The sequence below is a fragment of the Felis catus genome, chromosome C1 (genome assembly GCF_018350175.1).
Source record: "Felis catus isolate Fca126 chromosome C1, F.catus_Fca126_mat1.0, whole genome shotgun sequence".
Lineage (NCBI taxonomy): Eukaryota > Metazoa > Chordata > Mammalia > Carnivora > Felidae > Felis > Felis catus.
Window position 1 is genome coordinate 100,976,401 of NC_058375.1, and position 22,765 is coordinate 100,999,165.

Sequence of the window (22,765 nt, forward strand, 5' to 3'; positions counted from 1 at the left end):
TGCGAAAAAACCATGAATAGACACTTCTCTAAAGAAGACATCCAGATGGCCAACAGGCACATGAAAAGATGCTCAACGTCGCTCCTCATCAGGGAAATACAAATCAAAACCACACTGAGATACCACCTCACACCAGTCAGAGTGGCTAAAATGAACAAATCAGGAGACTATAGATGCTGGAGAGGATGTGGAGAAATGGGAACCCTCTTGCACTGTTGGTGGGAATGCAAACTGGTTCAGCCACTCTGGAAAACAGTGTGGAGGTTCCTCAAAAAATTAAAAATAGATCTACTCTATGACCCAGGAATAGCACTGCTAGGAATTTACCCAAGGGATATAGGAGTGCTGATGCATAGGGGCACTTGTACCCCAATGTTATAGTAGCACTTTCAACAATAGCCAAATTATGGAAAGAGCCCAAATGCCCATCAACTGATGAATGGATAAAGAAATTGTGGTTTATATACACAATGGAATACTACTTGGCAATGAGAAAGAATGAAATATGGCCTTTTGTAGCAACGTGGATGGAACTGGAGAGTGTTATGCTAAGTGAAATAAGTCACACAGAGAAAGACAGATACCATATGTTTTCACTCTTATGTGGATCCTGAGAAACTTACCAGAAGACCATGGGGGAGGGGAAGAAAAAAAAAACAGAGAGGGAGAGAGCCAAACCATAAGAGACTCTTAAAAACTGAGAATAAACTGAGAGTTGATGGGGGATGGGAGGAAGGGGAGGGTGGGTGATGGGTATTGAGGAGGGCACCTTTTGGGATGAGCACTGGGTGTTGTATGGAAACCAATTTTTGTTTTAATTTTTTTTTTCAACGTTTATTTATTTTTGGGACAGAGAGAGACAGAGCATGAACGGGGGAAGGGCAGAGAGAGAGGGAGACACAGAATCGGAAACAGGCTCCAGGCTCTGAGCCATCAGCCCAGAGCCCGACGCGGGGCTCGAACTCACGGACCGCGAGATCGTGACCTGGCTGAAGTCAGATGCTTAACCGACTGTGCCACCCAGGCGCCCCGTATGGAAACCAATTTGACAATAAATTTCATATTGAAAAAAAAAAAATAAAAACCAATAAAATAAAATAATATATAAGGCCTGAAAAGAATCAGAATTATAGTTAAAAAAAATATCAGGTACTGAATACTTTGACATATTTGGTGCCATTATTTCACATGTTCTTGCCTTCCCGTCTATATTATCAACTCCTAATTATAGGGCAATAACTGTATATTTGAGAAATATTTATTGAGAGGCTCCTATATGCAAAATATTTGGACCAGTGGGTAATAATAACAAAATGTATAAAAGACCTTATGAAGCCAAAATAGTCTAAATAAGATTTATACTCAAATAGCTTCAATACAAGGACATATTAAATAGGAAAATAAGGGATACAGATAAGGAAATTCAGAAAAGAAATTGGTTTGTTTAGTTGAGATGATAAAAAGAAGTCATAGAAGATTGATTTTATGCTTAATATAGCAATGGATTGTCAGAATTGTCAAAGGAGAGCTGATCTCTGAAGGAATTATGTTGGAATCTTCTGAGCATAATTTGCATCTTGAGTTCTATTCTCCTCTGGGTTCCAGAGTAATACTCCCACCTGAATCTCCTCTTCCTTCTTTGGGCAATTTCTTTCTGTCTCTTTACTGGTTCTTCCTGTCTCGTGAATCCTTAACTGTCGTTAAATTTCAAGGATTCTTCCCTTATGCTTATTAACTCTGGCTACTCATAATAATTACTCACTGAATTACAAAAAAAAAAAAAAAAAAAAAAAGCTCAGCACTCTCCCACCCCCTTGACCCTCTGAGTCAGACTCTCTATGGATGAGGCACAGGTATTTACACCTGTGAAAAATCACATGTGATTGTGATACACAGTCAGGACTGAGCACCTTTATTACATACAATAGACCTGAATATCTCATATACTACTGGAGGTCCAACTATCATCTACATACTGATGAGTCCAAAATTTACATCTCAAGGCATGACCTTTCTTTCTGAGCATCAGATTCATATGTGCAACTGCCTTTAGACATCTCCCCCGGTTGTCGTACTGGAGACGTTTCAAACTCAGTGATTCTCTCTTTTCCTAGGAAAGGAAAGTCTATGTACTCAAATCTCATTTAATGACCAATCAAGCACCTCTTTTCCCAAGTCAGACAGTGAGGCCATTTGCATTTTCTCTTTTTGGCTGACCCTATATAACCAGTCACCAAGCCATCAGAAATTTCTCTTGAATGATGCCTCTCCTATCTAGCCCTCCCTTTGCTTGTAGTCTCACTGATCTCTTGATTTTCTGTAGCAGGCTCCTAACTGGTATGACATCTCCAATACCACCATTTCAGTGTATTCTTCAAACTATCACTAAAATTATATTCCTAATATGAAATCCAATCATGTCACTTCCCTTCCCTTACTTAAACACCTCTGACACTCACTGATCTTATAGGGCATACAGGACTCATTTTCCTCCACTCCAGCCACACTCAACTCTTCACCTTTCTGTAAAGATGGCATGCTTTTACACAATTGTACATTTATACAAATGGTTCTTACTGTCTAGAATTGCCTTTCCTTGTTGCTTTGTCTGGATAGTTCCCATTCGTCTCTAAGGTACCACCTCAGATGCTGTATTTTCTCTCTGAAGTATTTTCTAGATGTCCCTGGAACTCTGTTTATATATAATTTCTAGCACTTCTGCAGTTATTTCTCTATTTATGTTTTCTCTCCCCATTAGACAATGAGTTTTTTTGAGTAGATATGCTATGGTTTTATTCGTCATCATGGCTCAATGCCAGCAAGACCCCTGGCCCATAGGAAGTACAGTATATAAACAAGTGAATGATGTCCAGTTACAGGCAGTTGGAAACTCCTCTCTCTCATCCCCATCCACTTACTCATTCAGTAAATATTTATTGAGTACCTACTATCATGAACTAGGAATTGGGTAACCAATGACGAACGAGGCTACAGGGAATTTACACTGTAATGGGTAGACAAATGAAAAAACCCTCAGGTACAATGGCATGTGTTACGTCCATGATAGAGGAGGTACGGTGGTCCATGGGAACACAAAAGAAGGGAATCAAACACAAAATGCCTCTATACAACTTATACATTGACTATACTACACAGTTTGCCTTTCCATAAACAAGTCATGCTTTTATGTTGCTGAGATTTTGTACACACTGTTCTTAGTAATTAGAATTCCCTTTTCCTTTGATTCTTTGCTTAGGCAATTCCCACTCACTTCCAAAGACCCAGTTCACATGCTACTGCCACTTGATCTGTGAAGTCTTTCTCAGAGCAAGCAGTCTGTAAGCTGAGACCTGAAGGACGGTAGGAAGCTTAACTGTCATTAAGTGGCGGTACATGCAGCAGGAGAAAGTGGTCAGAGCAAGAGGCAAAGCATGAGCAAATGGCCAGAGATAAGAGAAAGCACTCAAGGGACTAAAAGTCACAAAAAGAATCGGGTAGGTGGAAACAACCCAGATGTCTATCAACAGACGAATGGATAAATAAAACGTGCCATATACATATCACAGAATACTATTCAGTCTTAAAAAGGAAGGAAATTCTGCAATATGCAACAACACTGATGGAGCCTTGAGGAAATTATGCTTAGTGAAATAATCCAGTCGCAGAAAGACAGATACTGTACGATTCCATTTACATGAGTTATCTAAAATAGTCAAAATAATAGAATCAAAGTGTAAAATGGCGGTGCCAGGGGCTCAGGGAGAAGGAAATGGGGAGTTATTACTCAATGGGTAAAAAGTTTCAGTTAAGCAAGATGAATAAGCTCTGGGAAGCTGTATATACCCAATTAAGGGGGGATAACTGGACTGGAAATTTGTTATTAGCAGACAAAAGTTCTTAAATATTACTATTATGTGCATACGTAAGGAGTTCATATTTTTTGTAGACTCATGCCTTCAATATTTTTAATACACGAAAAGTAAAACATTACTTTTTTTTTAAGTTTGGATTTTAATTCGTTAGTTAACATGCTTTGTTATATTGGTTTCAGGTGTACAATATAGCGATTCAACAATTCCGTACTTCATCCTATGCTCATCATGACAAGCGTACTCGTTAATCCCTAATTGCTCTCTATAACTAAGAGTCTATTTCTTCAAAATAAAAGTCTGTCTCTTGATTTGTCTCTCTCTCGCTCTCTCTCTCTTTTCCCTTTGCTCGTTTGTTTTGTTTCTCAAATTCCACATATGAGTGAAATCATATGGTATTTGTCTTTCTCTGCTTGACTTATTTCACTATAGTGTCTATAGTATAGACTTTTGAACAGTATTTGTTCTTCTAATCCATGAGCATTGGGATGCTTTTCCACTTGTTTCACACTGGAAACAATTTCAAATGCAGTACTTATAACTTGAAATTAGGAACATTTGTTTTAAATGGAATACTTGCACAATAACTTAAGGATTAAATAAAAAATAGGGAAATCACTTAAGAAACAGCATCAGTAGAGTTGATTGTAGAGTGTAAATGTCTTAATCTGAAATCATGATAAGAATGGATAGGATTTTTTAGTGACTGTGTATGATAATGAATCTAATACATAATTTGTTAGGCACAGAATGACTTCAAGTGCTGGCTCAGAAACAAACCAAATACAAAATTAAAAGATAAAACCTCAAATAAAGCAAAAATACTAACAAAGTTAATGGGCTCTCTGACTCACTAGAGTTCTACAATATTTTGTACAAGGTAAGAAAAAGATTATAACGATCCAATGGAATATTGTCTCTGCATAAAAAGAGCTAGATAGCAAGGCAGATAAAACTACACATAGTTTTAAGGCTATATAGCATAGGGATTATCTTTTGATTTTGTAAAGTTTTTTCTTCTTAATGAAATCTGTGTGTTTAGATCCTTGTAACACGCGTGGGAACCCACAAGATTTCCTAGTTGGTTCTTGGTTAAGTGACATATTATTTTGTGGTTTGTAAGGAAATAGCTTCCAGTTGGAGAATTTGTTCATTAAAAGTGGGGTAAAGAAATCCTTCAAGATGTCCAGTGAATGGCTCCTTTAAGGCTGTTAAGTTCTGAAGTACATTGAGATTCCACAATCGCAGGATTCGTAAAAATATTATTATGTGGAAAACCAAGAGGATTCCTTGAGAAATCAGGCTTTTTTTTTTTTTGGCACCAACTAATGGACTTATTTTCCTGGGCTAGTTAACAAAGATAACTGAAATTATTTATCTATCTATCTATAAAATTTTATATGTATATGTGACTATATGTAAAATTACATATGATAAGTTCTTTTTCAAATGTCAAAGCACTGTTTTTTTCTATGTATGAAAGATTATACATGTACGTATATGTAAATACACATGTATATATACACACTCACACGTATATTCCCACCTTTCAGGAAAAGAGGGGCATTAAATCAGAACGTGTTTATCAACAAGTGAGCAGGTTGAGGATGGACAGGTACCATTGGTCATGGGACACTTATCCTTGCTGTTGTGTTTATTTTACCTGGTGCCATTCCACTTGGTCCATAGTAACTTATTGAGAGGCAGATGCCATTTTCTAAGGTGGCCGAAAAAGATCCAAACTTGCTGACAGCTTTATTCTCTGCATCTGATTCTTCTAAAAGACAAAATCAAATCAAGGGCATGTCCGTTTTATTAAAAAGAAATATAAGCAAAATCAATGCAAAGTGGAAATCGTGTATATAAAAACATAGATATGATTTTTCTTAATGTTTATTTAATTTTAAGAGAGAGAGAGAGAGAGAGAGAGACGGAGCAGGAGTGGGGGAGGGGCAGAGAGAGAAAGGGAGACACAGAATCCGAAGCAGGCTCCAGGCTCTGAGCTGTCGGCACAGAGCCTGACACGGGGCTTGAACCCATGAACTGTGAGATAATGACCTGAGCTGAAGTCAGCCACCCAACTAACGGAGCCACCCAGGCACCCCAAAACACGGATATGATTAAGTAAATTATTGATATATATGTATATACCAATAAATCACTATGAAATAATTAGAAAACTTTGTTTTCGAAGAATATTGAATGAGTAAGAAAATGTTCCTGATCATAAAGTAAGAAATACACTAGGATAGCAGTTACCGCTGTGGTGACAGAATTATGGGCAACTGTTATTTTCTTTAAATATTCAAATTTCATAATTTTTAAAAAATAATAAACCACATATTCTTATATCAGGCAAAATGAAGAAAAGTAACTAAAAATTTTATGTTTTAAGTTCTTGGGTACATTCAAACTTGTCAAGCATTGTTTTTTGAGTTTGGAGAACACTGTGATCATAACTGAATCTACTGGTAAGATCTGGTTATATATTTTATCAGTAACTTGAGTTCAAAACGTTTGATTAATTGACTCTTCCCTTTTGCAGGTATAATCCATGTCACATTGGGCAGGAAGCATTTAGTCTTCCCAGGTGGTGCTGCCTGGAGATGTTAAATAGTGTTATCAGGAAGTTTCATGGTGTATAATCACAGGACGTCTACCTGTAGCTCCCAACTACCAGAGATAGAGACGCTCAAGACTAAATATAGGGTTTCTCTCTTGTCCTTGTAACCTAAAAAATGTGATACCATGGGGAAAACTAAGTGATAGAGCACAGAAGGAAACCCCATCATTTGTAGTGAATATTGGAGAAAAGCTAAAACTTTAGGAGAAATGAATTAATGAGAACCCAAGTCCTAGAGATTGCACTTGGTACAAGTTGTGTAAAAGATTCAGACAAGGATGGACATTGCACACTCAATGTTGCTACTTAAAGGCAGCCACCTATGTAGACTCTGTGTGACAACTGGACTCAAGAGCTGGGCATCCAGATGGGGTAAAAACCAAGTGAGTAGCCCACTATCCATGGGCTGTGTGTGCAGGGTATGTACACATTACCTCAGGGAAAATGTACATAAGCAAAATGGCAAAGTGCTTGCCTTACTATCTGGAAAAATTACACTAAGTGGTAGAGATGCATGTGTGTTGCTGTCAGATGCATGGGTCTGACGCACTGCTGGAAGGCTAACCTCCACTCACTCAAGGACTAACCTCCACTCACGCAAGGACCAACCTCCACTCACACAAGGACCAACCTCCACTCATGCAAGGACTAACCTCCACTCAGGCAAAGACCAACCTCCACTCACGCAAGGACTAACCTCCACTCAGGCAAAGACCAACCTCCACTCATGCAAGGACTAACCTCCACTCACGCAAGGACTAACCTCCACTCAGGCAAAGACCAACCTCTACTCACGCAAGGACCAACCTCCACTCATGAAAGGACCAACCTCCACTCAGGCAAAGACCAACCTCCACTCATGCAAGGGTTAACTTCCACTCACGCAAAGAGGCAGCCGCTTGCCTGTGTCAAGCTTTTGTTCTTCCTCTCTTTCTTCTTTCTCATCTTCCAAAGAACTATCCTCTTCTTTTTTTTCCTTTTTCACAATTTTCTTAGGGTCTTTTAAATGAATTATAAAAGTGTGCTTGTCCTTTTTCACAGTCGCTTTGATAAAAGTTGGCCCTGGGGAAAATCAGGGGATAGAAGGTGGGCTTGCTGGTCATACCCCATTAGGGCGCTTGACAAGACATGTACATAAGGCAGCATAGAATGTACTCCAGGGAGTGGAAACACCTACGGATATCACTAGTTTACAAAAAGGTGCCAAAGGAAGAGAGTGAGGGTGGAATCCCAGAAATGAATGGCAGGTGGATCAGGGAGACGTTGGCAGAGTTTCTTCTTCTTCTTTTTTTAAAATAAAAAAAATTTTTTTAATGTCAATTTATTTTGAAGGAGAGAGACACAGAGTGCAAGCAAGGGAGGGGCAGAGAGAGAGGGAGACACAGAATCCCAAGCTGGCCCCGGGCTCCGAGCTGTCAGCACAGAGCCTGATGCAGGACTCAAACTCATGAACCAAGAGATCATGACCCGAGCTGAAGTCGGACACTTAACCAACCGAGCCCCCCAGGCGCCCCTGTTTGCAGACTTTCTCATCAAATTACAGAAGAGAAAATACATTGGCTGAGGCTACCTACACTCAATTTTGTGATTAATCACATGAGTCAGTTGATGTGAAAGGGTTTTACAATTTATAAAGAATTACATCAATCAGTTATAGCAGTTATTATTGTTGATAGCAACAAATAAGCATTTTCCTAACGGCCCATTCTCTCTTCTAGTGTTCTGACTCGTCTTTGGTCCCCTTTCTCAGCTTTCTTCTTCTTTTTTAAATTCAGCATATTCTTTTCAATGTTGAGAGGGCGACCATCTCCCAAAACTGATAGGATTAGGATAAAATTACCGTATTTACTGTGACCCACTTGAAACTAATAAACGTATGCATATTCAAATCTCGATGAGAGCAAGGAATAGTTATTGAAAATAGAACATAACAGCACACAACTTGAGTCCAGTAGTTTTCTCAGTTATGTGATTCTAAGCTCCATTTTTAATGACTACTAATTGTACCCTGTCCCCAAGGATGATATTCAAAATATCAAATACTAAAACACATGATAATATAAAAATGTGTACCTATATATTAATAACAACCCCTGCCATGTTTCCAGTAAACAAACCTTATATAATAAAATGGCCTGACATTTGATGTAAGTTGTACCACCAAGCACTGTTTAAATAATTTGAATAACTTTCAGGCTTTTTGATTTTAAAAATTATTGGTGTAATCTTTTATTTGATGTGGCAGTTACTTACTATCTAATAATGCTTCTGCCTGAGCCAGGATTTCACACAGGGAACAGCATCTAACGGTTGCAATAATTTCCTCATTAAATGCCTTGTTATTAGATGACAAGAGAGAAGGAAAGAGAGAGGGACTGAGAGAGAGGGAGGTAGGGAGGGGAGAAGGAGAGGAGGGAGAAGAGGGTAGGCTGGCATCAGGTGGAGTGTGGGAATAGGAGGAGCCCGTGTTGCCCCCTCCCGGGGGGCATAACCTTGTGGACATTACACAGGGTCTTCCTGGACCTCCTCACATCTCTCTGAGACAACCAGCTAGCTCCAATCCACCTGAGAGATCTTTAAGGGGGCAGTGAAAAGATTAGCCTTCAAAGATGTCCCTGATAGGTTCCCGGGGAAGAAATATGCATTTCCTTCATGCGGTTTCCAGATTAGGTCCTCTGCAGTGCATCTGCCAGATTCCTCTCCCACTCACAGGCTTCTGAATCCAGAAGCAACTTCTCTGTAGCTCAAATAACTGACCTCGGCGGCAGGCCCCCAAACTCTGTGCTCCAGAAACCAACCCAGAAATTTGCTGTAAACTCACAGTATGTGCTTGGTTTCTGAGATGTCACTACGTGTTGTAATTAATACTACTAATTAACTCTTTGCTTGTTGTGGTTACTGTTACAATAGTTCCCGATCATAGAGAAATACGTTAGGACTTTCACCACTGGAATTTTCTTCACAGAGCGTCCCAGCTAACCTCTCAGCTGGCCCGTGCCCTGCAGGCGATTGTAACAGAAGAGTGTGAAGTCTGGAAATCCTGAATGTGGCGCATAAGAAACTGCAGTGGCCACGTCACCACCCTCACCTATCACACTCATGGTTCAAGGTCCCGAGACCACCTGAAAGGGTTTACTATCTTCCAAGCTATTAACCAGCTGCCTTCAAAATGTACCTTTTTCAAATGTTGTCTTCTCTACTTCAATCTGCCCTCCATCTGAAGGATACAGGTAAGAATTTGTTCCAGAGATTTGGATGGGTATCTCTCCCATATTGTATCCACAAAACTACAAGGGAAAAATCATGCTTTGAGTGTGGAGCTGCAATTGACAAGAATCAGCTCATCGATGTGAGCCAGTTCCAGTCGCCATAAGCTCAATTTCTGCTAAATGAATGCCTGTCACTCTGCGGACTCAGAGGCTCGTGTCCATATTATCTTTAGCACCTCCTGTGGGCTTACAGTGACAGGCAGAATTAAAGGAGGCCCAAGATTTTAAACTCTGTTCACTGGAGCGCCCGGATACCCTAGTGCAAATCAAATGACTGTACTACTGAAAAGCAGTGGGAGGAGAAATCGATTTCTCTTCTGTTGGCTGTTAATTTTCTGTTTAAAGTGAACTGATATCTTGAGGAATACTGACACTTTATTCTTTATTTTTTGACACACTACATTTTACGAAGTCCTATGGTAAAGGCATGTTTTACTAAATGTTGCTAATAGAGCCCCCAGTGATTGGTGATGCATGCTAACATCTGAGAACTGGCTTAGAGTAGCTGCTAGAAAGGACAAGGGCTGTTTCATTTCTTTTCTGTCCATCTCTTTCCCATTAGGTTTTCCTCATAAGACTGCTTGAGGGAGAGGTTTTACCAAAGCATACGAGCAGACAGCATACCTGCATATGAGCAGACAGCATACCTGCTGTCTACTCAGCAGGCCCTGTCATGGAGACAAACACAGCCAACCTCTGTGCTCACTGTGATCTTTCATGGTTGCTTATTTACACTAACCTAAATGAGTGTTTTTGTGTCAAATCTCCATTCTCCTGCCCTGAGTAACCTGGCTTCAGGGCACTCATGGAAAACTGGCCTCAGGGTGTTCCTATCTTGGTGACTGGCTACAAAGAACATCCTAGGCATTAGAGGGTGGAGTAGGGTCTGAGATCATCTTTGCTAGAAGAAACTCCAAGGCCTTCGGTGGGGTCAGTGAAGACCGGGAAACTTGTGTTTCCACAGAAGCCGTGTTTCTCCCAAAACAATGAGTGAGGACCCAAAGAGGCTTCTTAGAACATCGATTTTACCGGATAAACAATCCCAGGTTCGGGATGCGGGGGGGGCTCCTCTGTTATTTCTGGGATCTTCAGCTGGTCTTCTTTAGGTTTCTCCTTCAAAAAAGATTTTCTCTTCACAAGCTTACTGTCTTCTTTCTCTACCTTTTCCTTGCCTTTCTTTCTACCGGTTTCCTTACTCTTCTTTTCTGCTTTTCTTTCTTCCTTTAAGCGCTCTTCGTCTGCTAATCGATCTTGTTCTTCTTTCCATGCCTGTGAACACATTCAAAAAAATGAATGGGATTTTTGAAACACATTAGATCCCACTCAGGTTCATTTGGGGGAGTATTTCAAACGCTGCTTGTAAGTGGTATCTCTAACAAGTTAATATCCTGACCCGGAGACCCTGCCTTTAGCTTTGCTTCTCTTCGCTCACCCAACTTCCTGGTACTACGCCCTGCCAAAGCTCTTCAGACGTCACCCTTTACTCACCTGCTTCTCTCACCTGCTGCTGCAGTTTTCTTTAACGCAGGTCTTCTTATCTTTAGCCTGAACTATTACAACAGCCTCTTAGCTGGTCTCCCTGCTTCCTATACTTTTCCACATGAGCTGAACCCCCAATTTAGATCGTAAACATGGTTAATCAGCAATATGGCAGACCAGATGTTCCAAGAAACATTCCTGGCACAAAATATTTCAAAAGTGATAGGTAAAATATAAAATCATCATAGCGCATAGCAGGGCTGGCAGCCAATTGAGAGGTATGAGAAAGCACTAATCCAGTAAGGAACAGGAGAACTGAGGAGAGAAGTTTCCGACGGCTATCTGCCCATCCCTGGAGGCCTAGAACCGGAGTTTTGATGGGCTACAGGGACTAGAGCAATAACATGGGAGTCAGACCTATGAATAGAGCAGGTATTTTTAAAAATGACACCTTTGGGGGCACCTGGGTGGCTCGGTCGGTTAAGCATCTGACTTCAGCTCAGGTCATGATCTCACGTCCGTGGGTTCGAGCCCCGTGTCGGGCTCTGTGCTGACTGCTCGGAGCCTGGAGCCTGTTTCAGATTCTGTGTCTCCCTCTCTCTCTGCCCCTCCCCTGTTCATGCTCTGTCTCTCTCTGTCTCAAAAATAAATAAACAGGGGCGCCTGGGTGGCGCAGTCGGTTAAGCGACCGACTTCAGCCAGGTCACGATCTCGCGGTCCGTGAGTTCGAGCCCTGCATCGGGCTCTGGGCTGATGGCTCAGAGCCTGGAGCCTGTTTCCCATTCTGTGTCTCCCTCTCTCTCTGCCCCTCCCCCGTTCATGCTGTGTCTCTCTCTGTCCCAAAAATAAACATTGAAAAAATAAATAAATAAATAAATAAATAAACATTAAAAAAAAATTAAAAAAAAAATGACACCTTTGTTGCGTGAACTAAAAACTTATCTTTCCCCATATAGGAAAACCATGAATTCTAGCTTTCTTCCTTGGCCCTGCATGAAAGGTGACGTGGGGTGGGAGGAGTCTTCCCTGAGAACTAACCACAAGTCTATCTTCAGAGCATGCCAAAATGTACATTGCCTTAAAAATGTATTCTAAAAAGACTGTGGGTAGATATGAGCTCACAAATGAAAATCACAAAACGTGAGGAAGTAAGCCAAAAGCAAGAATCTGGAGAAGAAACAAACTATGAGAACATATCTGCAAAGACTGAAGGTATTGGAATTATCAAATAGAGGGTGTAAAATAAGTATTTTAATCTGCTTAGTCTTTAATTTGCTTCAAGAGAAGAAAGGATCAAAAGTATAAATAAGAAATAAGACATTTTTAATAGGCATTAAAAATAAGATGAGTTTGAAAGCCCTCTTAGAAATGGAATAGACCTGGGGCGCCTGGGTGGCGCAGTCGGTTAAGCGTCCGACTTCAGCCAGGTCACGATCTCGCGGTCCAGGAGTTCGAGCCCCGCGTCGGGCTCTGGGCTGATGGCTCAGAGCCTGGAGCCTGTTTCCGATTCTGTGTCTCCCTCTCTCTCTGCCCCTCGCCCGTTCATGCTCTGTCTCTCTCTGTCCCAAAAATAAATAAACGTTGAAAAAAAAAAATTTAAAAAAAAATAAAAAAAAAAGAAATGGAATAGACCTTTAGAAAAGCAGTACAGTATTTAAATAGGTAATGGTTGAGTCATTTCCAGAGTTGATGAAAGACACAAATCCTAACAGTCAGGAAGGCCAAAGAGTTAAAAGCAGGCAGTAACGGTCGTGTGCTGGATCTACCTCATGTTGACTGGAAGGAGTTTATTGGTAAATTTTCAGGAATTTTGCAAGCTGGTTGTTAACTACAGCCATTATTTAAAATTAAATTATACGAATGCACACTCAAATAACATATTAAAAACAAAGACATTAAAAACTCAAAACTTACCACCTATTTTTTTTTTTTAATGTTTATTTTTGAGAGAGAGAGAGACAGAGCATGAGCAGGGTATGGCCGAAAAAGAGGGAACCATAGAATCTGAAGCAAAAACTTAGCGCCTTCTTAATTGTTTTGTTACATTTCCCTATTATCTATGTTTTTGATGTTATTTATATCAATTATATCTGTATCATAGATATAATATGCGTACAATGTAATGGTGTGCGACTGCATAATGCTTCCAGTGCTGCATTCAGTGACGTCATATTGATGGCCTGATGGGAGTATTTACACTACACATAACAGCAAATGCTACAAAGCACGGACCAACTGACTGTTGGTTATCCAAAGTCATGAAAGTGATGGTGAAAATGTTAATAATGCAGATTAAATTTAAAAGTGTTCTGTTTGGAGTTGTTACATTGTAACTAGTAGTACAATAAACTGAGGAAATATTCTTCTAGTATCTAAAAAGTGATGCATCTACCAAGTGAGGAACACCAAGGCTTGCTGCCAAACACAAGGAGCTAGGAAGGGTCAAGAAAGGATCCTCCCCCAGAGCCTACAGAGAGAGAATTACCCTGCCACCACCTTGCTTCCAGATTTCTAGCCTCCAGAATTGTGAGACAATAAATTTCTGTTGCCTGGAAGCTTCCCTGTTTGTGGCATTTTATTACGGCAGCCTTAGGAGGCTAATAGAGTTGGGAAGGGTAAAACAATAATCCTGGATGATGCTCGGACCCCATGTTGGGAAAGTGTTTGTATCCTGATCCAACAGCACCTTTTTTACCATTTTAACACAGATGAAACCTGAAGTGCTCATGGGCAATGACCCTCCATTGTAGCTGCTCGGTGGGGCATGCCTATGGGAACTTTATGGGTCTCCAGATACAGAAATTCTCTGGAGTACTTGTAATTTACACTGGAGCGCTGATGGCCCTTGCCCCAGGAATAGATTGGAATAAGATATCTGGTAGTACAAATAACAAGGAAAGTAACTGTTTTGGATACCACCTGTGTCCTTTTAGACGGAAAGCAAGCCCTGCTATATAACAGCACACAACAGAATCCAGTTTCACTACAAGTCTGTAAAATGAGGCAGAGCGTATAGCTTCATCCCCAACTGACTTGTAAATAAATGAGTCATGGCCAATTGTAATGACACCTGACCATAATATCTGTTCATGAACTGATTCTGTTAGGAAGGCATACCAAAAACCACTGAAATTCCGGGTTGTTTTTTTTTTCCTGTAACTGAATTATACCATAACCATACTGCAATATGGTGTAACTCTGGCATTGGTATAGTCAATTACTGTATGTAAATAAGTCATAATACTGATATTGATGATTAAATTTATTGGAGATAGACAAATCTTCCTTCAGATGTAATATTAACGGAAAAATGACTAGCCTGAGGAAGAAATGGATTTTGCTAACTATCAGCTAATTTCTGTGCCAAATAGTCTATACAACATTATCCTAAGGTACAAATAATACTGGATTAAAGGGGGAACAAATAATCAAAGTATTACAGAAATGTGAAAATGTATGCAATACTTTATAGGATGGCTTAGTTGCTTCTTTACTTCTATCCCTACTCCATACTGGATCATCGAAGTGTTAGGCATATTCATACTGATACTATTGCTGTACCAAATATGATTATTTTTCTCTAAGAAAGCTTGGGCCAAGAATTAGGGCTTGACCTGTGCAGTAAAGAATTAACCCTGCCTAAAGAAATGTTAGACTCTTGCCCAGCTTATGGGAGGTTACCTCGAAGGCCTTAGAGCATCCTGCCTGATGAGTGTCTTTGTTTACTTGGACTACAACAGGTAGTGCAATTTATAATGTAATTTATAGTGGGGTCTTTGAGCCATGTGCTATCAGCGTGACCTCTGGAGAGGCTAGACACAGTGCAACCGTGTGGTCCCTCAGTCATGTCTGTGTAACGGACCCCCAACAAAGCCGTGGACACCAAGGTTTGGGTGAGCTTCTTATATGTCAGTACTCCATGCATGTAGTCACACACTGTTACTGGGAGAGATAAGCACTGTCTACACAATTCCACTGGAAGAAAACGAAGGAAGCTTGTGGCTGGAACTTTCATAGGCCTTGCTTGCCCTGTGTGTGCTTCTCTTTGCTGATCTTAATGTGTATCCTTTCACTGTAATAAGCTGAAGCTGTGAACATACTAAAAAGTAAATAAATAAATAAATAAAAATTATTATCTGATTCAGCAAAGAAGTTGCTCATGTCATTGATGAATGAGTGAGACCTATTCCTTTGTTGTTCATTTTTGTTTTACTTGTTCACATCACTGAAAACATCAATCAACATTCATATTGAATGTTTGTCAATTGTAATCACAGGTTGACTAAGAGCTTAGTAAAAATCTGTGAAAGTATTCTGTGAGAATCAACTGGCTAAATGGAATATACAACAAAAAGTAGTATGTTCTATAATTTGTACATTGTGTGCTCTACACACTATGTTATCAGTAAAATTTAGAATAAACATATTATTTTTTTTTCCCTGAGAGAGCTATTCCTAAACATTTCCAGCACACCACTGAGTATTTTCAAAGCAGCTGGAGAGAAAAGGTAAACTGTTGGGGCGCCTGAGTGGCTCAGTTGGTTAAGCGCCCCACTTTGGCTCAGGTCATGATCTCACAGTCCGAGAGTTCCAGCCCCGCATCAGGCTCAGAGCCTAGAGCCTGCTTTGGATTCTGTGTCTCCCTCTCTCTCTGCCCCTCCCCTGCTCATGCTGTCTCTATCTCTCAAGAATAAATAAATATTTAAAAAAATTTTTTTAAAAAGAAAAGGTTAACTGTTTATAAAGAAATGACAAATTAGATCAACAATTTATTAACAACTACAACGTCAACCCAGGAAAATGTGGAACAATATCTTGAGAGTACTAAGAAGATATATAAAAAAAAACAAAACTGAGAATTTTACAAATGAAAACCATATTTAATGTGTAAGGGTAAAAAAAAAAGCCAATTTTTAGGTAAGTAAAAACTGAGGGTTTTACAAACCCCCACTAAAAGAAGTTTTAAAGGAAATACTTCCAAAATATAAAATGTGAGAAGAAATGTTTGACAAACAAATGATAAGCTAAATAACACTGACTACTTAAAACAATGACAATAATTATGTTCAGTTTGTGGGAATAAGAAAAGATAAAATAAAACTTAAAATATAAGTTGGGAGAGGGAAAGCAAATTTTAGATAATATTAATAGTTCCATGTATTGTTCTGGAAGAAAGTAAAGATATTTTATTAAGTTTAGACTTCATTAAATTACATATACAAGTTGAATTTCTAGAGCAACCACTAGTAGAAATAGAGTGCATACATTTTAAACTTCTGTCAAGGGCCAGATAGTTAATATTTTAGGCCTTTTGGGTCTAGAGGCAAAGTTGAGGACATTATGTAGGCACTTATGTAGCAAGCGAGGAAAGTAATTTTTGCAAATATTTTAACAAGTCATTGAATACAAATTTCTTTTGTAATATAAGTCTACTAATAAGAAAAATAGAATTGTTTTTTGGGGGAGGAGAACGTTTCACTTAGGGTTCAAATTAGTGTTGCCATCATTAACTGATTGAGAATGAAAAGACAAAATAAATTCAACATAAAATAAAGTAAGAAAGGTGGAAAAAAGGATCATAGAAAAGGCAGGATATAAAAGGATTCAACTCTCCTGTTAAAAGAGAGATCATCCAGATATGGATTTTTTAAAAATCTAGTTTATAGTCCCTCTGCACAAGAGATATGCTTAAAATATAAACACACAGCAAGGTGAAAATAAAGAGATGTAAGCTGACAGTTAAATGCTACCTGAAAGAAAGATCTTATCCCTTTATTTTTCTTTATTAATTTCAGAATTGGTTTTCTAAGGTTCATAAAAACTCTGTTGGGATCTTGATAAGAATAGCATTGATTTTATAGTATATTTCATTTCCTAAGTTGAATCTTCTCATCCATGACTATGGTATATATTCCCACTTAATTGTTAAATGTCCTCAATAATATGTGGTAATTTTCTCCATAAAGACTTTGCTTATCTTTTATTATTCTTTTTGGCACCTTATAGTTTTTGTTCTTCTTGTGAATGATATTTGTTTTCGATTACGTTTTCTAATTGGTTATTGCTAGTAAATAGAAACTCCAGTGACTTTTTTCCACGTTGATACAGCAACCTTGCCAACTTCCTTAACTTATTTGAAAAGCCAAACTAACACTAATAGTGATGCTTGTTAATAACAACGCAAAGTCTATAGACTAATTCATTCATCATGGCCACAAAAATTCTAGATAAAATACCATCAGATCAAACCCAGTTATTTATTAAAATAATAACACGCCATGAAAAAATAGTGCTATCATTCTTAATCTATAATGTGCATAAAGATGGTTCTAGGAGATTATTCAAAATTAAAATTCCTAGATTCGACTCACAAAGATGTAATTCAGATGGAATGAAGGCATCTGTATTTTTAAGTCTCTTCTCCCCGGAGACCCCTAGGCATTCATAATACATGTCTTTGTGGGATGAGGACTAAACTTTAGGAAATGCTGAAGAGGAGTTTGCTTTAAAAATGCAAAGATGATTCCTGTTGTTAAATAAGTCTCCATACTTCAATATATCAATAAAGAAGAAAAACCAACATACATTTTTAAATTTTAATAAAGTAAAGCAGCAACTAATAATAAACTCAAAGATTTGCCATGTAATGATGTTTACCACTAAGACCACGAAGCTAGGGAGGCTCACCAATATTAACCTACATTGTTTTGTGGTTTATTGGATATTAATGGGGGTGTGGAAGTCAGCTCTTGCCTACCCAGTATGTGAGCTTACAAAATATCTACTGTAATTATTATTATTTAAAATTTTTAAAAACATTTATTCATTTTTTGAGAGACAGAGACAGTGTGAGCAGAGGAAGGACAGAGAGAGAGGGAGACACGGAATCCAAAGCAGGCCCCAGGCTCTGAGTAGTCAGCACAGAGCCCGACGTGGGGCTCGAACTTACAAACGTGAGATCATGACCTAAGCTGACCGCTTAACTGACTGAGCCACCCAGGTGCCCCAAGATTCATCCGTATTTCTGTGTGTAGCTATAGGTCATGCATTCCCAGAGCTGTATAACATTTCATCATAGGACTAAACCACGCTAGGCATTCCACTGATGAATATTTGAATGGTTTCTAGTTTGGGAGAATTAAAAATAATGCTGCAAGAACAACTCTGTCCATGTGTCTTGGTGCGCACATCCATGCATTTCTGTTAGGCATATCCTTAGGAGTGGAACTGTTAGGTGAAAAGAAAATCGTTTGCTTGACGTTAGTAGCTATGCCCAGTTTTCCAAAGCGGAAGTGCCCACTTACATGTCAACCACCAGTGTATGAGAATTCACTGTGCTTCACACCTTTGCCAAAATGTGGTATTGTGTCTTAAATTTTAGCCAAAAATGGTTGATCTGACTACATAAAAGTAAAATATTTCCGTATAAATAGAAAAATAAGTGGTGCTTATTAATAAGGAAATTAATACTTTACATATACCCAAATTTAAACTAACAACATTTCTTTGAAAATAAGTTAGATCTGTAGATATTATATGGAAGTGATATTCATGATACTTTGCTATAAAAAAAAATAGTATGTGGAAGAGTAAAAAAAAAAAAAACAAATCTAAATCAAAACCAAACAAATGAAAACCCTCTTTATATTTGTGTATGCATGAATGTATAAGTATAGAGCATATCAAGTTGTTAATATTTCTTATTTTCAGGGGTTTGGAGACCCAGAGTAATTTTGACTTCTTATAAAAGCATACATTAAGTTTGTCATTAAAAATTGGAAACAAGAAACAAACACCTGCAGCAGAAACAGAGACGATATGAACAAGGCACCACATTGGATTTGGGTTTTATAAAAATGAATGACACAGAATTCCTTCAAAGTTTATCATCTGGAGGAGGAGAGAGCTTGGTGGGGAGACTGCTCTTTCATTGCAGATTCAATTATTTCTGAGAGGTTAGCAAAAAAGATCACTTTTGTTCCACCACACAAACTCTCTGTCACACAATAAATTATTCAGTGTCATCTGTCTTTCCTTGAATTACCTTGAGAGAGCCTTCTAAAATAAAAGGAATCTTTTCCTTCTCTTTTTCTTTTTCTTTTTCTTGATCCGCTATCTCTCCTTTGCTCATTCCTTTGTTACCTAAAGCCAGAGAAAATTAAACTTCTTAGTGACTCTCTACGACAAAGGTTCATTGAAGGACCAAATGTCTGAACTGTAGGGGACCTCAAAGGCTATCAAGTTCAACTCTCCATTTATTCATTCCTGACTCCTTCTCGCTGTCTCCAGAGTGGGTGTCTGAAGTGGGACTGAGCTCCTCCAAGGATGAGGAACTCAACGACCGTGGAGAATGCATTCCATTCTGTGTTGAGACCTTGAAGCTTTTACTGAAGTAGACTCTCTATCCATAGAGCTTTAACCTAACTAATCCTAGCTTAAGACCACACAGAACAAATCTAACTTTTTCTTCCACATTGAAGCCCTCCTCTTGCTATAATAGTCCTTCTGTTTGGAAGATTTACAACTTTCCTCACTTAAGAGGTCTCAAACTGAATGCAATACCTACCAAGTGTATTTCAATCTCCAACTAACCGTATTCTGGATTTAACAGCATCTAGATAGTAATTAAACTTTTGGTTCTGTTCAGAAGCAGAATAAAGAAAAGGCAATTTTTCCTGGTCATAGGCAAGTGTGGCCCTAGACACTATTGTGAGAGGGTAGCCCTACCTCTCTTTATATAGTCCCATCCATCATCCCAGATACTTAGTGCTGTCCTTCTGTGCCCCCGTCAGGAGAAAGGCCAAACTGATGGATGAATTATATAACCATTTGAGTGGATGGTGACTGATTCATTAGAATTAAGTCAAACACAAATTCTTTTGGTAATGGACAGAAGTTGCAAAATCTTTGGGAAATATATAGCTTTGCTTCTTTATGAGAAACCATTCTCAACTTATGCTATCAGAAATAATGAATATTATTAACATGGAAACCACTCCTAGTGAGATATCCTTATTTACCACACAGGTTACCTCATTGTTTTACTCCTTTATCAAGTATCCTTCCTCTTTTTTTCACTCTCTTCTCCATTCCCCAACAGCATCAAAGCCATGGAAATTAACAACAAAAATAAATATATGTATTGACTCCACCCCTTGTTAAGTGCCTGTCACAAATCCTCAAGAATCCATTTTCCCTTTATTTCTAGAGTCCTACTCCCAATTAGTCTTGAGAGATTGCTCTTCCAAGAAATGTCTTGTTTTAATCTCACTTTTGGAATCTATAAGTATTCTAATGGAAACATACTGACTCCGAATTTGCCTCATATATTGCCAACAAATCTTAAATAGCTGAAACTATCAACCCTACCAAAATGAAGACATCTGGCATTTCCCTAACATCACATTTAATCTGCAGGACAGATCGAATCTTCCAGATCTGGCAGGAGGTGGCATCAATATAAGACAAATATCCCATTATCCTATCACCAAATTGATCATATTTAGAACTCAGCTGTTCTATTTTTTAGAGAAAGCAAAGAGTCACAGAAATTTGTAGGCAATTCATTTTAATACTGAAATATTCAGGGGCGCCTGGGTGGCGCAGTCGGTTAAGCGTCCGACTTCAGCCAGGTCACGATCTCGCGGTCCGTGAGTTCGAGCCCCACGTCGGGCTCTGGGCTGATGGCTCAGAGCCTGGAGCCTGTTTCCGATTCTGTGTCTCCCTCTCTCTCTGCCCCTCCCCCGCTCATGCTCTGTCTCTCTCTGTCCCAAAAATAAATAAACGTTGAAAAAAAAATTAAAAAAAAAACAAAAACAAAAACTGAAATATTCAGTCTTGATTAAATTATCAAATGGAAGAATGTCTTGGGACTTTACGTGTAAGTTCAACCAGTGACTTACTTTTAGGTTTTTTAACAGAATACATTTTGTTAGAAGTGATTTTGGTAGTAGCAGAATATTTCAATTCCAGCTCAGCCTTCGTCCTAGTGATTTCCTCAGCCATTTTAGATTCCTGATATATAGCTTCTTCTTTTATGATCCAATCTTGAATGGAGTTTGCAACAAGTTCCAAATAATTCCTAAAATTTAAAAAAAAAAAGCAAAGAAGAGAAAATGACAATCGAGTTACTGTTAAAGTCAGTAATACTTAAGACACCAACCATGCAAATAAACTTTGCAAAAACGAACTGATCCTAAATTGCCCATATACCAAATGCAATAGACTCAATTATATATCCTAGATGTAATTCGTACAAAGTCATCAAATATAAATATCCAGTGAGCATATGAACAATGCCCAACTTCATCCACAATTAAAGACATGCACATTTAAAAATGAGATGTTTCTAACCCAGTCAAGGCTTCAAAAGTTTAATAACACCAAGAGTTGATGACAGTTTAGAGAAACAGTCACTCTCAGCACTGTTAGCTGGAGAGTAATATGGTACAATCTCTTTTTAGAGCAATTTTATAGCATAATAGAAATTCTTTCAAGTGACGATAGCTAATTGACTGACTGGATTAATTGAAATGCTCCAGTCTTGCTGTAAACTTACTGGCCTGGGAATACCCACGCTGTAAATACTGTGCCCTACGCTGCATGTGCACTTAGGCTCACATCTGTGAGTTGTTGCTCACCAGGGGTCAGTCATAGTTGTTCCCAAATCCATTCATTCTATTTATGTGGATGACTGTAATTATTTTTAATTAAATGTTGTATATACTTACAACATTTGAGTGTCCTTAGAGAGTTGTTTCTGAGGAAGTAAGTTGAAATATTTAGGTTGGATAATCAAGATTAGTTATTGTCAGATTGTGTGAAAGTGAGGCCTAAGGCTTGAAAAATAAAGCTACAGGGTTTCTATAGTCAGGCTGTTTCACAGTTTTCTCTCATTTTTGATTCCCTTTTAAAGAAATGAACTGAAAACCGTAGACTGTGAATTTGAGGTACTCAATATCTTCATTGGGAAGGGAAAAGACATCTCAAACTCAACCTTTCCCCAAATAAACCAATCTTCCTCTCTTAGCTGATGGCAAGTCTATACTTCAGTTGATCAGCCCAAATGCCCTGAAGTTATCCTTGACCACTCTGATTTTCTCACACTCCACTTCGCATCTGTTGGGAAATCCAAATTTTTTAAAGCACATATTTAAAACATATCCAAAATCTAATCATTTCTCATTTGCTTCACTGTTCTCTTCCTGGTCTAAGCCACCATCGCCCCTTGCTGGGATGACTACAGTAGCCCCCCAACTGGTCTCCCTGTACCTACCCTTAACCCCCTGTAGTCTATTCTCAACACAGAAGAGAGACATGTTTTTCACTCTAAAGGCAGATCATGTCTCTCTCAGGTTCAGAACCTTTCGATGTGTCTGCCTTTCAAACAAAACCTAGAGTTCTTGCTATTTATTCATGATGAGGGAACACAGACTCGTACACAGCCCAATCAGTATTCAAATGAGATGACAAAATAAAGAATATTTCAGCATGCATTGACTCAGGAATTCCCCAGCCTGATACTT

General features: G+C 38.7%; 1 protein-coding gene across 9 annotated transcripts in view; it reads right to left on the reverse strand.

Moving 5' to 3' along the window:
* SPAG17 (sperm associated antigen 17) overlaps positions 1-22,765 on the reverse strand; it is a 236,569-nt gene that overhangs the window by 92,334 nt on the left and 121,470 nt on the right. For all 9 annotated transcript variants that reach the window (XM_045033353.1, XM_045033351.1, XM_045033352.1 and 6 more), the window contains 6 exons: positions 21,143-21,321; positions 19,285-19,382; positions 10,791-11,030; positions 9,668-9,779; positions 7,396-7,554; positions 5,533-5,646 (listed from right to left, as the gene is read on the reverse strand). In XM_045033353.1, the coding sequence (XP_044889288.1) occupies positions 5,533-5,646; positions 7,396-7,554; positions 9,668-9,779; positions 10,791-11,030; positions 19,285-19,382; positions 21,143-21,321 (902 nt within the window). The remainder of the gene's footprint in view (positions 1-5,532; positions 5,647-7,395; positions 7,555-9,667; positions 9,780-10,790; positions 11,031-19,284; positions 19,383-21,142; positions 21,322-22,765) is intronic.